General features: G+C 36.1%; 1 protein-coding gene across 11 annotated transcripts in view; it reads left to right on the top strand.

Moving 5' to 3' along the window:
- Positions 1–13,606, top strand: part of GPHN (gephyrin) — a 271,280-nt gene that overhangs the window by 167,233 nt on the left and 90,441 nt on the right. For 7 of the 11 annotated variants that reach the window (XM_056492839.1, XM_056492836.1, XM_056492837.1 and 4 more), the window contains 4 exons: positions 1,542–1,608; positions 5,670–5,942; positions 7,211–7,318; positions 10,965–11,099. In XM_056492839.1, the coding sequence (XP_056348814.1) occupies positions 1,542–1,608; positions 5,670–5,942; positions 7,211–7,318; positions 10,965–11,099 (583 nt within the window). The remainder of the gene's footprint in view (positions 1–1,541; positions 1,609–5,669; positions 5,943–7,210; positions 7,319–10,964; positions 11,100–13,606) is intronic. The other 4 variants (XM_056492846.1, XM_056492841.1, XM_056492844.1 and 1 more) reach the window with 1 other exon arrangement.

The following is a 13,606-nucleotide window of genomic DNA, read 5'->3' as shown; positions in this document are numbered from 1 at the left end:
TCTTGAGCCATTAGGTCTGGTTATTGGCAGCTGAAATTTGAGTTTCATGCTGGTGGTTTAGTCCTTTTTTCATTATTGGTTGGTTGGATATTTAGCTTGTAATGCTCAAAAATATTTAAAGCACAGTAGAAGAGCCGAGAAGACGACTACTAAAGGAGCTGTCTGCCAAACACAATTCCACCTCATTTTCATTCCTCTGTGGACAGTTCTTATTTCCTTTGTTTTAAATCTGCCATAAACTGTAACCCACATATGGGTTTTACTGTATTAAGTTTGTACTCTGTAAGCTTGACTACTGCAACAGGAGTAAATGAACACATTTCTTTAATTCAGGCTCATCTCTGTGCTGCAGTAGAGATTCCCCAGCTACCTGGAATTCTTTCTAAACTGAGAGTACATAGTGTGAAAGAAAGTAATATGAGAAAAGAGAGATCAGGAGTCAGGCAATACTCAAACTGCCATTTGAAAACAACACTTCAGGCTGGCTTGAGTTTGATATTAGAAGTTCATTTAGTGGCACAAAGATGATCTCTATGTTATTTACTTTAGTATTGTGACAGCTGTTGTGGAAATACTTGTTACCCTGCTAAAAATGCCATGCGACCAATAAATGACATTAATCACTGAGAATTATTTGTATAAGAAGAAATCCATAGAAGTTGGCTACCCAACAAGCCATGTCCTTTGGCTCAAAATTCTAACCTCCATATCTTCACAGTTTAGTTTTGTCCTTTTAAATTTTTGTTATCCTTATATCCTAGCCCTGGGTTTTTCACCTTGGCTTTTGTAAAGAGTGGAAGCACTCTTTACAGCCTCAAGACAAAATTCTGTAATTTAGTTTCTTTTTCTTTTTTACATTTAGCTAAAATGTTGAATAGTCAAACTCTAGACAATACAAAGCATTCAGCACTTGAGTGTTCAGTCTTACATCAATACCAAAGGAATTTCTAAAAGACAAAAAAAATAAAAACTTCCATCTTTGATAGTTGGTCTTGCTTTTTCTTGAGGGAGAGGGGAAAACTATTAGGAAGAATTATATGTGAATTGCATAAGTAAAATTTTCACTTGAGAGTTACTTCCTACTCTGCTTTTCTTATGCTTAATCTTTAAATAAAAAGGACATATTTGAATTAATGCAAAAGCACAACTTAGTATTTTTACATGGCCAGGGACATAATGTTTGACACAGTCAATTATGCTGCAAAGGAACCGTGTGTATGACCAAATAGGGACTACATCAAATAATGTATTGGGTGCAAGTAAACAGTAGTATTAAAATAGCTACACAGATCTCAATGAAGATGGAAATCTAGCCAGTGTTTATACTATCAAATTAATGTTATACCCTGTCAATCTTGTTTTATGCTTTTTCAGCTCAGCTTCTCCCAAGTTCTTTTATGAGAACATGATCAGCAAATATGTTGGAAATTAGGTTTACAAAATTTGATAAATCATAGAATTTATCTTAAATGCTTTCCTTTTGTTTTGATAGTGGAGATAGTTGCATGCAAAAATTTCAGTCTGTGTTTCTTTCATTTCAGGCCTGTGTGTGGAATCAGAGGGAAAACTCTCATAATTAATCTTCCAGGTAGCAAGAAAGGGTCACAGGTAAGAAATGTTCTTACTGTTCTTAAGGAGGAACTATCATGAGCACTTCTCCTTGTTTTGAATGGTAGAGTGCCCACTATAACAAATTTTACAAAAGTGAATTGGAATGCATATTCATGTGAAGTTACCACAACGTCACTTCTAGCTAAGGACCATACAATTCCAATCTGATTGAAGGTGCTGTGTGACAAAGACATTGCATGTAGTGCAAGAGACACTCGCTTGAGCAGGCAATGCTAATGAAGAATGTAATGATCTCTTACACTTTTCCTTTCTTGTCTAATTAGCTGTACCTTATCTCTGGGCTCTCTCTAGCTTCCAAGAAATCATTCTTTTTCACACAGCAGTAAGAGGAATGCATAGTGTATGGTAGAACTTGATGGAGCATTCACAGTTTTAATCAGCAAGAGGGAAGGGAACGTAATTTTAGGAGTTTGAGAATGTTTTTGAATCTTCTCTATGCGGATATGTCAGACTTTTCACCCTTTATAGAGTTTGTTTTCTTCCTGCATTTTGCTCCATTTGGATGGAGAAGTTAGAATTTTTGCCTTTATTCGTGCTTTCTGTCTAACTCTGTAGCTGAGAGGAACAGAATTAAACTCCAGCAGGGATTTGTGTGTGTGTTAATAAGACTTGATCTTTCACTTATTTCTTCGTAGTTGGCTGATAGAAAAACAGCCTTCTCCACAAAATACTGCAAAGCTGAATAGTGATCTGTACAATCTGATACAGAACTGCTGAGGAACGTCCCCCATCAGTGACAAGAATCTATTTCTTCAGGGCTCAGACTACATCCGGCCTTGTTAATAAATATCTTGACCTCTGGCTCTAAGAAGTGCCTACCTGGTACCCATCTCCTGAGCCTGTAGTACCCAGGCATGGAGCAGACAGTGCTAACGTGTTTAGCAGCACAGCCCTGAAGTTGCTGTTTCCTAGACTTCTGTCTAAGATATAAAACCAACATCTATGTGAGCTGTCACCTGGAAGTTGAAGAGGAAATGTTTTGAATATTATGATCTTAAGCGGCCACCATAGGTTTTCAGATACACTGTCAATGTGTTTCAGTTCAAGGACTCAGTGTAAGCCCTACCATTCCTTACAGCATTTTTGGAAATCTAGTGAGACTGTAATTTAAAGGAAATGTAGAAGCCTTCAAAACACACAAGAGACATTGGAGGATGGTGAGGTGGGAGTATATCTTCTTGAAATTGTTCCAGTTATACATTGGAAATCATATGTATGTGCATGTATTTAACATAGTAATGGCCCCCATTTTAAATAAGAGATGCAGCAGTACAAGGGTTATTTCACAAGTAAATACTTCTTTTGCTGAATTAGGAGAGAGATCAAATAGCCTGCAATCTCTAATGGTTTTTATTGTGTTCAGGAGCACTCCTAACCCACAGAAGCAATTGTCATTTTCTGTCCTGAGGCAATCAGACTTTGAAGATAGGTAAATTGCAGAAAGTGAATGATGAAAAGTAATGAAAAAGTATTAATAAGTATTTTAACAATAGATTGATATAGGGTGAGTAATAAAAAAGGTAATTCTGCTGGAAAAGAAAGAAGTCATATGATTGCATCATGCAAGTAAGCTTCTGATAAACTGATTTTTATTTCTTCCTGTCATTATGATACTCTGTCCTGTCATGATTTCTTTTAGTATAAGACATCTGTAAAGTCTCAGATTTCAGCAAAGGCTTTTAAGATGAAGAGTGGAGAAAATTGGTCCATAAAAGGCTGAATCTCAAAAACCAAAAAGGGCAGATTGTTACCAGGAATTTCCCTCATTTTTTTCTTTTACCACTTGCTAATTTGCTTTCCATTGTATAAATATGATCATATGAGAAACTGATACAAAGCTATGAAATTGTAGCAGTATACAGCAGCATATATTTCTTGCAGCAGTATATATTTCTTTAATAAAATATTAATGGGAAATGACAGCAGTGTAAATACTTCATCTCAAAAATGGACTGCATGCCAAACATGTTTTCACCAGAGAACATTTGTGTGGCATGTACCATTCAATCCAGATCCCAGAAACCTTCCAGTTTTGAGTTGGCTTTTTTTTTTCCATCTTGCAAAAGATAGTTGATGTTATGAAAGAGGGCAAAATGTGTAATGACCAGATGTTCATTGAGTCTTCAACATTTTATAATTATAGTAACAATTGCCTAAAACAATGAGTTTCATAAGGAACATGAGCTTTTAGAAGATTTACTGGGAATCTGTGTATTAACACTCAAGCCAGCCAGGCTTTGTTTGAGTGCTTGGAGGGGGGAACATGCTTCTCTGATTAGTCAGTAACTAGTGTACTTTTTCACACTTATTGATCAGTTCAGAGATTGTTGTTCTAGTTTCTTACTTACTTGAGATCTACTTCTTTGCTAAAGTAATGATGGTTGTATGCTTCTTTATTTTAAACCATTTAAAAAGTAATACTGTGAAGGCACAAAAACTGCAGTTTGCAGTTGCATTATAAATCATAATCTTTATTATCTTTGCATATATTTTTTAATATACATTCATTATATACAGCATTTGTACTCATCTGTTTACTCCCATTCTTCTCAGCACCAACTTGAATGTTTAAAGAATTTATAAATCTTTGAGGTAGTCTGATTTCATTACTGTTAAAGAAGCAACTGAAAGATGTGTTCTTATTTAGAAGCTTTGAGGAAATACAATGTTTATGAGTCATGTTTTACTTACAAGTGGGATATATAAACTCCAGTAATTTCTGATGGATTCTTTGCTTTTTATTTTGTTTGTATACTTGTGTTTATTTATTCAAAATATTTATTTCATTACTTATTTATGAACTTGCTATTATTATTTATTTTCTGGGTACTCTAAAATATCAATGCATTTCTAAATATCTTCCTATGCTTGAAATAAAACTGAAGGGCAGCGAAAGGAGTAGTGCCAGGTTTGTTGGACAACCTGTGTGTTCCTGACTGCACTGCCATGGCAATTATTTCTTGTGATTCTGCCATTATTTTCCAAGGCTTCAATGTTTATATGCAGTCTCCTCAAATGACATGAGACAACTTTATTGGTGCCTGGGAGAAGAATGAGAGACACTAGTCACAAATTGAATGAGGTAGCTTCTGGATGAAAAAGAAAAGCAATGGAAAACCAAATAAAACTGAAAAGCCCAAACACTTTGAGGGTAATTAAGTATTAAAGCATGTTGTCAGCAAGGGTTTGGAGTCTCTGTTCTTGGTTTGTTTTTCAAGACTTTACTGAATAAGCCTTAAGAAGCCTGAGTTTCATTCTGACCCTGATCTGAGCTGGCAGCTGCAGCACATTACATCCTGAGCTTCCACTTTGATTTGATGAAGCACCAGTGTATTTTAGCAGCATAGGTAGCTATATATATGGTAGCTACGTGTATGCCCATTATGGAACAAGATGTTTGCAGTTTTGCTTTCTCCAGCCACATAAAATAAACTTTCTAATTGTTTGTAAGATTACAGAACAAGGAGAGGTTTGAAAAATAGCTTGTTTATGAATTTATTTTTTTTTAGTTATATGGCTTTAAAATGACATCAGTGTAGTTCATCATCCTTCCAGTATATAGAATAAGTCCATGAATAAAAATTTATATAATTATATAAAAATACAATTATGGAAACCCATATGAATTGTCCTCTAATTGTGAGGGAGCATAATAGGAAAGATTTGAAGCTAATATGCCTTCAGAGATATATTTAATGTTTTTCTTCTGCATTTTGTAGCATTCTGCCAGTTGCTGTGAGCTGTTTTCTGTATCATATTCACAGAAATGTAACTCTTGTTTTTAATATTAGCTTCATTGCAATACCCCTGTTATGCAAGTTACTGTATTTCTATGAAAAAAAGGCAAAAATTTATAGAATAGTCACCAGATGTTTCTGAGTCATTTATCTTTTAAGAGTAGTTGCATAGGACATGGTAGGTTTTATTTATGATCAGGTGAAAAGATGCATCTAAGTCCTAAATATATTTAAAGAGTAAACTCTCTTTTGCATGTGCAGGTAACTTTTCATAGTGGTTTCTCTTCTTGTTCTGCACAGGAATGCTTTCAGTTTATACTGCCAGCCCTACCTCACGCCATTGATCTCTTGCGGGATGCCATTGTAAAAGTAAAGGAGGTACACGATGAGCTTGAAGATCTACCTTCACCACCACCTCCTCTTTCTCCTCCTCCAACCACCAGCCCTCACAAACAGACAGAAGACAAAGGAGTGCAGTGTGAGGAAGAGGAGGAAGAGAAGAAGGATAGCGGAGTTGCCTCAACAGAGGACAGTTCTTCTTCACATATAACAGCAGCAGCCATTGCAGCTAAGGTGAGTCTGGCTTCTGTCCTTAAGAGACCCTTTAGTTTCTGTCTCAGGCACTTTCCACCAGTATTCATTTGTATGTTAAGACTGTGCATTGATGTTTTTGTGTCAAACAGATGTATTTCAGGTACATTTTGTAGAAGTAGAGCTTTATAAAAATACACAAATTCTGTTTTGGTAGGTGATTTCAGATTCCAGTGGGAGAAATACATTTATTATCTTGGTGTTAACATGTGTTTTATGATACCATTCTGATGTGACTGACCTGTTTTAGTGGCTTTTTTTAATTCAAAGTATTCACACGCCTGAACATGCAGGGTCCAGTAGGCAGCATGTTAAGGAATCACAACAAAATTTTGCAACCCATAATATCTAATTTGAAATGAAAATTTTAGTTTCTGAAAACAATGATAAAAATATGACAGACAGGTAACAATTTAAGTAATAAAGTATCCAGATTACTGTATTCCAATGTGCATGTCTGCATAAGAGATGCGAAATTCTGCCAACAAGCTAAATATCATAATGTCTTTATAGCTTTGCTTTAACCAGTAATCATAGATCAGCATTACTCAAACTAAAGTAATAAATTGGAGGCTCCAAAAGAAAAAAATGAGGCAACACTTGTAAATAATTTCAATTCAAATTTTAAGTATTTTCCCGAGAATTATTGTACTAATTGAAGCAATATATAAATATTTGCCTCAGTTTTATATGTTCAGTTTTCTAATGTAAAGATAATGTATCCCTGTGTGTTTGGAAACAGTTTTTTCCAAACTGCTTTGTTCTGTATCTACTCTACGAGTTGTGCTTTTAATTCCTATTATGAGAATTGAAAGTCTAAGTAACTCAAAATTATATTAAACAATTTCTAAACCAAAGCAGCAACATTCTAACTCCAGAAATGTGAATTCAGGTCTGAGACATCTTGACATTTCTAAGACAGCTGCAGCTGGAGATCATCTCCCAATATACAGAAAATCCTGATTACATATGTCTTTGCAGGGATGAATTAAGGTAATTATCATTTGCAAGTATCAGTTTTTATTAATGCAAATTTTAAATTGTTTAATTTCTTTTGATGCAGGCAAAGATAAATAATATGTGCCATTTTTAAAGGCAGGAAATACCTGAGATCTCAACTGGCTGTGTTCATATGAGCTTGGCATTTCAGTGTCATAGTTGTTTTCACCTCATTAATTTTTGGTCATTTGCTTGTACAGTTTCATGTTTTCCTGTCACTGTATTCATAGCTGTTATATGTTGTGCATTAGAAGCATCCATCCTATACCAGTCCAGCTGTTTTCATGGCTAAAGGTCAACAGCCCATTCCTGGTCTCATCAGTTATTGCCATCAAGCAGCAGGCAGTGCAGGAGATCTGGTAAGAGACACTTGCAAGAGGCTTTTGCACTAACACTAACTAAAAATGCTCTGCCTGCCTCCTAGTCTGTGTATGAACAGACAGTGTTATTTATTTTCTTCTAACAAAGACACATCAGTGCTATCTTTGACCGCACACGTTACAGAAAATATCTGTTTAAGATAAAGGGATAAACAAGGTAAAGGTCATGGTTGTTGTCACTTTGAATCATTTAGCTGCTGAGATAATATTTGCTGTAAAGCCTGTTTCTGATCAGTCATTGGCTTCATTATCTAATATATTCAATAATTGAATATAATTAAAGTAGTTTCCTAAAATTACTGCTTTAAAGCTATGAAATAGTAATTTTTTCCTCTTTGTCTTGTTTTGCTGCTTTTCTCTCAGTCATTTCTTTGTCAACACAATACAGCATTTGCACTGGGTGTTCATAGTTTGCTTTTGTCACTTGCAGTTTCTGCCCTGCCTCATTTTTGTTTTCTCTGTAGAAGTAAAATTTCTCAAAACCAGAAGACTTCAGGAGTCAAGAAGTAGTGGACTTATAAATTACTGGGTTTTAGTGAATAGTAGAACACTATTTAAATGAATGGTAAAAAAGGTCCTGTTCCCTTAGGCAAATAATAATTTAAACCATCAGTCAAATAGCCTAATACTTCTGTATTTAAAACATGATTCTGTGTCTCTTGAAAAGTCAGTTAGTAAGTGTGAAGACTTTAAAGTTCACACACCTGATGAAAAAGCTATATAGTTCACATACACCCATTTATTGCAGCGGTGGCTTTTTTTTTTTTTTTTTTTTTGAGTTGAGGTTGCTAAACTAGAATTTGCACCATATTCTTCAGTATCAGTAGAACAGTTGATCTAGCCTCTATAAAGAACACTATTAAACTGTCATACATGTTTCTGTGTTCTTTTGCAAATAACTCTTAAGCTATTGTTTTATGCCTTCTATAATCCAAATCAGATCTTCAAACTCAGAGCAGGAAAACTGCTCACTTTATTGCAGAGACAGGTTTTTGTTACAAAAAGGTGATATCAGATAAAATTGTAGAAGCAATGATTGATCAGTATGGTGGGGAATAAAAGAAAAAATGTTTCTTGCCTGAAAGATATGAGACAGTATGAAGTATCTGGTTAGAGTACCCAGAGTAAACTTAGGGAGAACTGAATCATGATATCATTTGCAAAAGCAATATTGTTATTCATGTTGTGGGATCTAGGAGTGTATAAAAGGGGTAATGGACCTGAACACAATCATGTCACGTGTGCAGCTTTTTATCAGAGGAGAGTAGGGAAAAGGTATCTAATTTGAAGACTTAAAATTATTATTTCTTTGATTTTGTCTTTTTTATTTTATGCTTTTCTCAAAGTATTTTCCTTAGGCATGGACATTAAAAAGAATTACTGAAAGTTGTAGGGGGTATCTATGCCAATATAAAACTTGGGGATTGTCAGCCTGTTTTGTGCTTTAATGAATTTAAGATGGGATTTCAGGAAAAAAAGTGAACAGAAAGAAGTCATGCTTCTGACTACAAACCATTTGAGCATTTGGAATATCATTGATTTAGTTTACCTCTAAGATACATCTCTGAGATGTGATTTGTAAATCAGAATACTCCATGTAGAGGCCAGTTAGGCACTGTTTCTGAAGAGGAAGATATCCTCAGCACAGTTATCCATAAGTTTGAAAGGAAACTCTGCTGACTTCAGAATTCACAGTGGAAATTGTAGCATGAGATGCTTAGGCTTGAAAGATCCTCTGAGGAGAGCTGACAAACTGACTGGCAAAAAACACTGTTAGTCTAGAAACACTGTAGAGCAGAAAGGAGGCAGTTGGTGGCACTCTGAGAACAAAACCTGTTTTCACACAACTTATGAACAAGTTAGAAACAAAAGATACTCTTTAACATGAGGAGGAGGGTATGTAGAGAAATAAGATCCCCTAGGTATAACCCAGTATTTCTAAGTCAAGTTGCTGAGTTAGACATAGTCATTATTTATAGAGGGAAGCCAAGGAAGTTGGGTGTGTGGGAGACAAGCAACAAAGCTCTCTTAATATTCTAGTAATGTAACACATACTAAAAGCTAGGATTCAAGCTTGTTTCTGGAAGGACATACCTTCCAGTGGCTTCTATCTGTCCTAAAGTCTTAGTAGGCAAGAGTGCTCAAACTGCCTAGATGCAGACTGGGTATCAACATCTCCATTTGTTAAAAAAATCCTCTCTGGAAATTCCCAACATTCATGATTTGCTTGTCACTGGATCTTCCTTTCTTGTTTCTTTTTATTGTGTGCTACTGCCATTTCCCCAAGATGTGGGGGTTCTTCTGATGGTCCTCTTACACCTTGAACATCAGGCTGAATGAAGAAATTCTTAATGGGGAGAAAGATCTTAAAATATGTATATATATATTCCTTTGAAGATCTGAATGTCTACATTTCCTAGATAGACTTTACCCAGGATTTTCCCTCAGTAAAGCCATGCTGGCTGCTTCAAATCACCTCCCTGTCCTCCATGTGCCTTAACAGGGCTTGTAGGAAGATCTGTTCCATGATCTTCCCAGGCACAGAGATGAGGCTGACAGGTCATTAGTTCCCAGTTCCTCTTTCTACCCTTTTTTAAGGTGGATGCAATGTTACCTACTTCCAGTCACCTGGGACTTCATCTTACTGCCATGACTTTTCCAATTCCAGGGACAGTGGTTTGGCAATTACACCAGCCAATTCCCTCAGGACTCTGGGGTGCATCTCATTGGGTCCCATAGACTTCACATATGTTCAGGTTCCTGAGGTTCCTCTGGTGGCCATGAACCTGATCATTCCTTAGAGTAGGGCTTAATTGTCCCTCTGCCTTAAGTCCATCCATTCAAGTATGGGAACAGAGGGTTGCCAGCGGAGACTGACGCAAAAAGTTGTTGGCTGCCTCAGCCTTTTCCTCGTCTGTTGTCTCCAGTTTGCCAGTTGTCCATCAGGAGGGATATGCTTCCCTACCTGGCTCTCTAATATATTATGCAGGAAGTCAAAAAGGCAGAATTATTATTTTTCCCCTCAGAATGTATTTTAAACCAAGTGTTGGCTTTGGATGGTGGTTTCTAATGCTTTTGCCTTTACTCACTCCAGAGAGGCCTGTAGCTTTTGCAGCACGAACTGAGAATTTTTGTAGCTGAAATAAAGTCTTTATGGAATAAAGAGTATTTACTCACTGCATGACATTTCTTGTGAGAAATTTTCTCACTGCATGACATTTCTTTAGAGGGGTCCAGCACATTTCTAGCAAATGGTTTTCTTTTCAGAATATTGCCCTCTAGTTAATGAATTTAAGTCTGCCTCCATGTCATCGAAGAAATCATTGTAGGCCATTGTTGGGTTTGAAACAAAGGTTTAAGAGGAAACCATTATTTTCTTATTATTTCCTGTTGTAGTATGTTTGATTCATAAGTTTTTCAGGACAACTAGTGTGTTGTGTGCTGCTTCAGTTAGAATGTGACCTTATACATTTGTTAGGTATTTGTTACTGAAATTAGGAGAGTAGGCCAAGCACTGAGTATGAGGAGGTGTGCAAACTGAGGAGTGGGGTATCCCTATGTTTTTGAGGTAAGGTTTACATACAGTATATTTTTTGCTATTAATTGCATCTCTCTTCTTTTTAAGATTCCAGATTCCATCATCTCTCGTGGTGTTCAGGTTCTCCCACGTGACACAGCCTCCCTCAGTACTACTCCTTCAGAATCTCCTCGTGCCCAAGCCACCTCTCGCCTCTCCACTGCGTCCTGCCCAACACCAAAAGTAAGTACATTTATGCCTTGCAAGCTCCATGCTCAGCCCTGTAATCTCAGGTTAATGTATTGCCTCTGCTGAACAAGGTTGGTTCGCATGCAAGGGTTGTGTTATTCCACGTGAGAGATAAATGCAGGACAGTGTAGCTCCTTCCACGTGCACTGTTGCACAGTTTGGCCTGTGGGTCCACCAACACCTTATGGTTACTGAAGCTTCACGTTATCTCTTGCAATACTGATCATGAATATGAAATTGTTAGCACCTTGAATGTATTTAGTATCCTTCAGTATCCCCAGGAGCATAGATAATCCTGCCACTGAGTAACAACATTAAGCAAATAGTGTTCTGTCAAAAAAATACATGTGCAAATTTCTAGCCTGGGCTGGGGCAGATCTGTGCCCCACTTTATTACCGTTCAGTTTAAGACTTTCAAACCAACTGGCTTTGCTCAAACTTAGATATTTGCTGCCTGACATTTGGAATCAAAAAATAACCAAAATTGAATAGAAAGTTTTAATGCCAACCTTGTGGGATTATTATTCAGTTCTTAGTGATTAGATTATACTATTTAATCATTGAGGTGAACTCTGTATGTTTACTTTTTATCAAGCTTTAAATAGCATACATCAGAAACTAAGCAAATTGACCAGTGGCAAGGTCTGTAATGTTTACCTTCAACAGAATTCCTTTCAGCAGAAGAAAAATGTCTAAATTAGCTTTGTACGTTCACATCACAAAGGTCTTTCTGTGGCACCAGATGCTGACATACTAATAAACCAGTAGCAGATGGCAAATAATAACATTCTTCCTTATCTAACTCATGATCCTTGAAGATTATTCTGCTTGCTAAAATGATTTCCAGCATCTGCTAGTTCTTCTCTCTTACTGTCTCATTCTTTTCTGTCAGCAAACAAGATTTATGGGCACCTGCCCATAGAAATATTTTGCTTTAACTTATGGGATTGTTTTATGCAGTATTTACCTTCACTGTAATAGAATCAAAATTATTCTGATGGACAGCAAACTTCATTATGTAGTCTACTTTTCTTAAGGTTGTTCAGTGAATTCTATCTATAAGCATCTCCTTTACTTTTTTCCTAAAAAATTGAATCTTGTCTGATGGCTTAGAAGTAAAAACATGAAGCTTTTTACATTACAAATGCTCAGAGCAGAAGAACAAGATGAAACAGAGAAACTGCACTGAGCCTTATGCCCATTGATAAAACAAAATTGTCCAAAGAAAACCAAAGGTGACCAGTAATAAGCATAAATAAGGGACAGCTCTGCTGAAAAATAGCTCTAGATGATACCTATATGTTTTCAGGAAGTTTATCACAATGGGAAGGAGTAAAGCCTATCTGTTATGAAGCAGAATGCAGTCCTCTAGAATGTCTTGAGATTATCTGTAATTGAGATAGAGATTATAGAAGGAATGTACTAGAAGTTTGAAAGAGATTGAAAATCTGAAACTCTGTTTGGGCAATTAGTGGAGATGAGCTCATTTCATAATTAGATCATGCTTTGGTATTTCATGTTAAGACCTGCTTTTCATGTATGACTGCAAAATCAAGTTTTGTTCAAAATGTGTGAGACTACACCACTTTTATAACAGGAATTGCCATGAAACATCTAGCTAGATTAGATTTTCTCTGTTGTATTTGATGGTGGTTTGTTATAAGCTGATATATGGAAAAACGAAAAAAAAACCTAACTGGAAAATATACTTGACTGGTGATGGCATCTGTTCCTATTATTTAGAGGTTGAATCTTGCACATAAGCTTCTTTGACACTTAGAGAGTTCTTGGTTCATTTTATGTATTACTTTTGAAAAAAACAAACTACCCATTATCTTTTTGTTCAGTCCTTTACAGTATCCTCAAGTTTTCAGTCATCTGAATTTATCAAGAAATGTGGTTCATTCAGATTCTTCAATATTATCTATGTGTCTAAATGTCTTCACTTGCTCTGTTTTTCCTTCTGGATCCTGGCTTTCTAATAATGCAATATGAATTAAGTTTATATTGGTCTCTTGACCACACACTAATGTGAATAAAAGTAAATTGAACTTCTGCATCCAGGTGATGTTTTTAATCTGAAAGTGTGTATCTTTTCAAAACACTCATTTGCTGGTTAAGGAATTCATTTCAGGGTTCCAAAACATGTATATATGGCATGAAACAAAGATGAGGAAGTGTCAGGGGCACATGTTATTTGATTATAGTTATTTTTGAAGTGGTGGTCTAGCCACAGGCCAAGTGGCACTATATTTCTTTGTCAACTGCATATTCCAGTTTATTTTTTGTACCATTTTCTTGTATTTTTTTGTCCTAAGTGTACATGAACCCTTACATCTCTTTCACTGAATTTGATGAATAACAGAAAGCTCTGTGTGCCTCAGAAAAAAAAAAAATCAAGCTTCTGCAATGATGGGAGCACCTCTATTAAATGAATGTAAGTAGCAGGCTACTAATGCATGAGGATATTGGAGCAAAGATATGGGAAAACAACGTTACTA

This window comes from Oenanthe melanoleuca, chromosome 5 (genome assembly GCF_029582105.1).
Source record: "Oenanthe melanoleuca isolate GR-GAL-2019-014 chromosome 5, OMel1.0, whole genome shotgun sequence".
NCBI lineage: Eukaryota > Metazoa > Chordata > Aves > Passeriformes > Muscicapidae > Oenanthe > Oenanthe melanoleuca.
The sequence above is the reverse complement of the archived record's forward strand: the minus strand, read 5'-3'. Positions and strand labels throughout refer to the sequence as shown.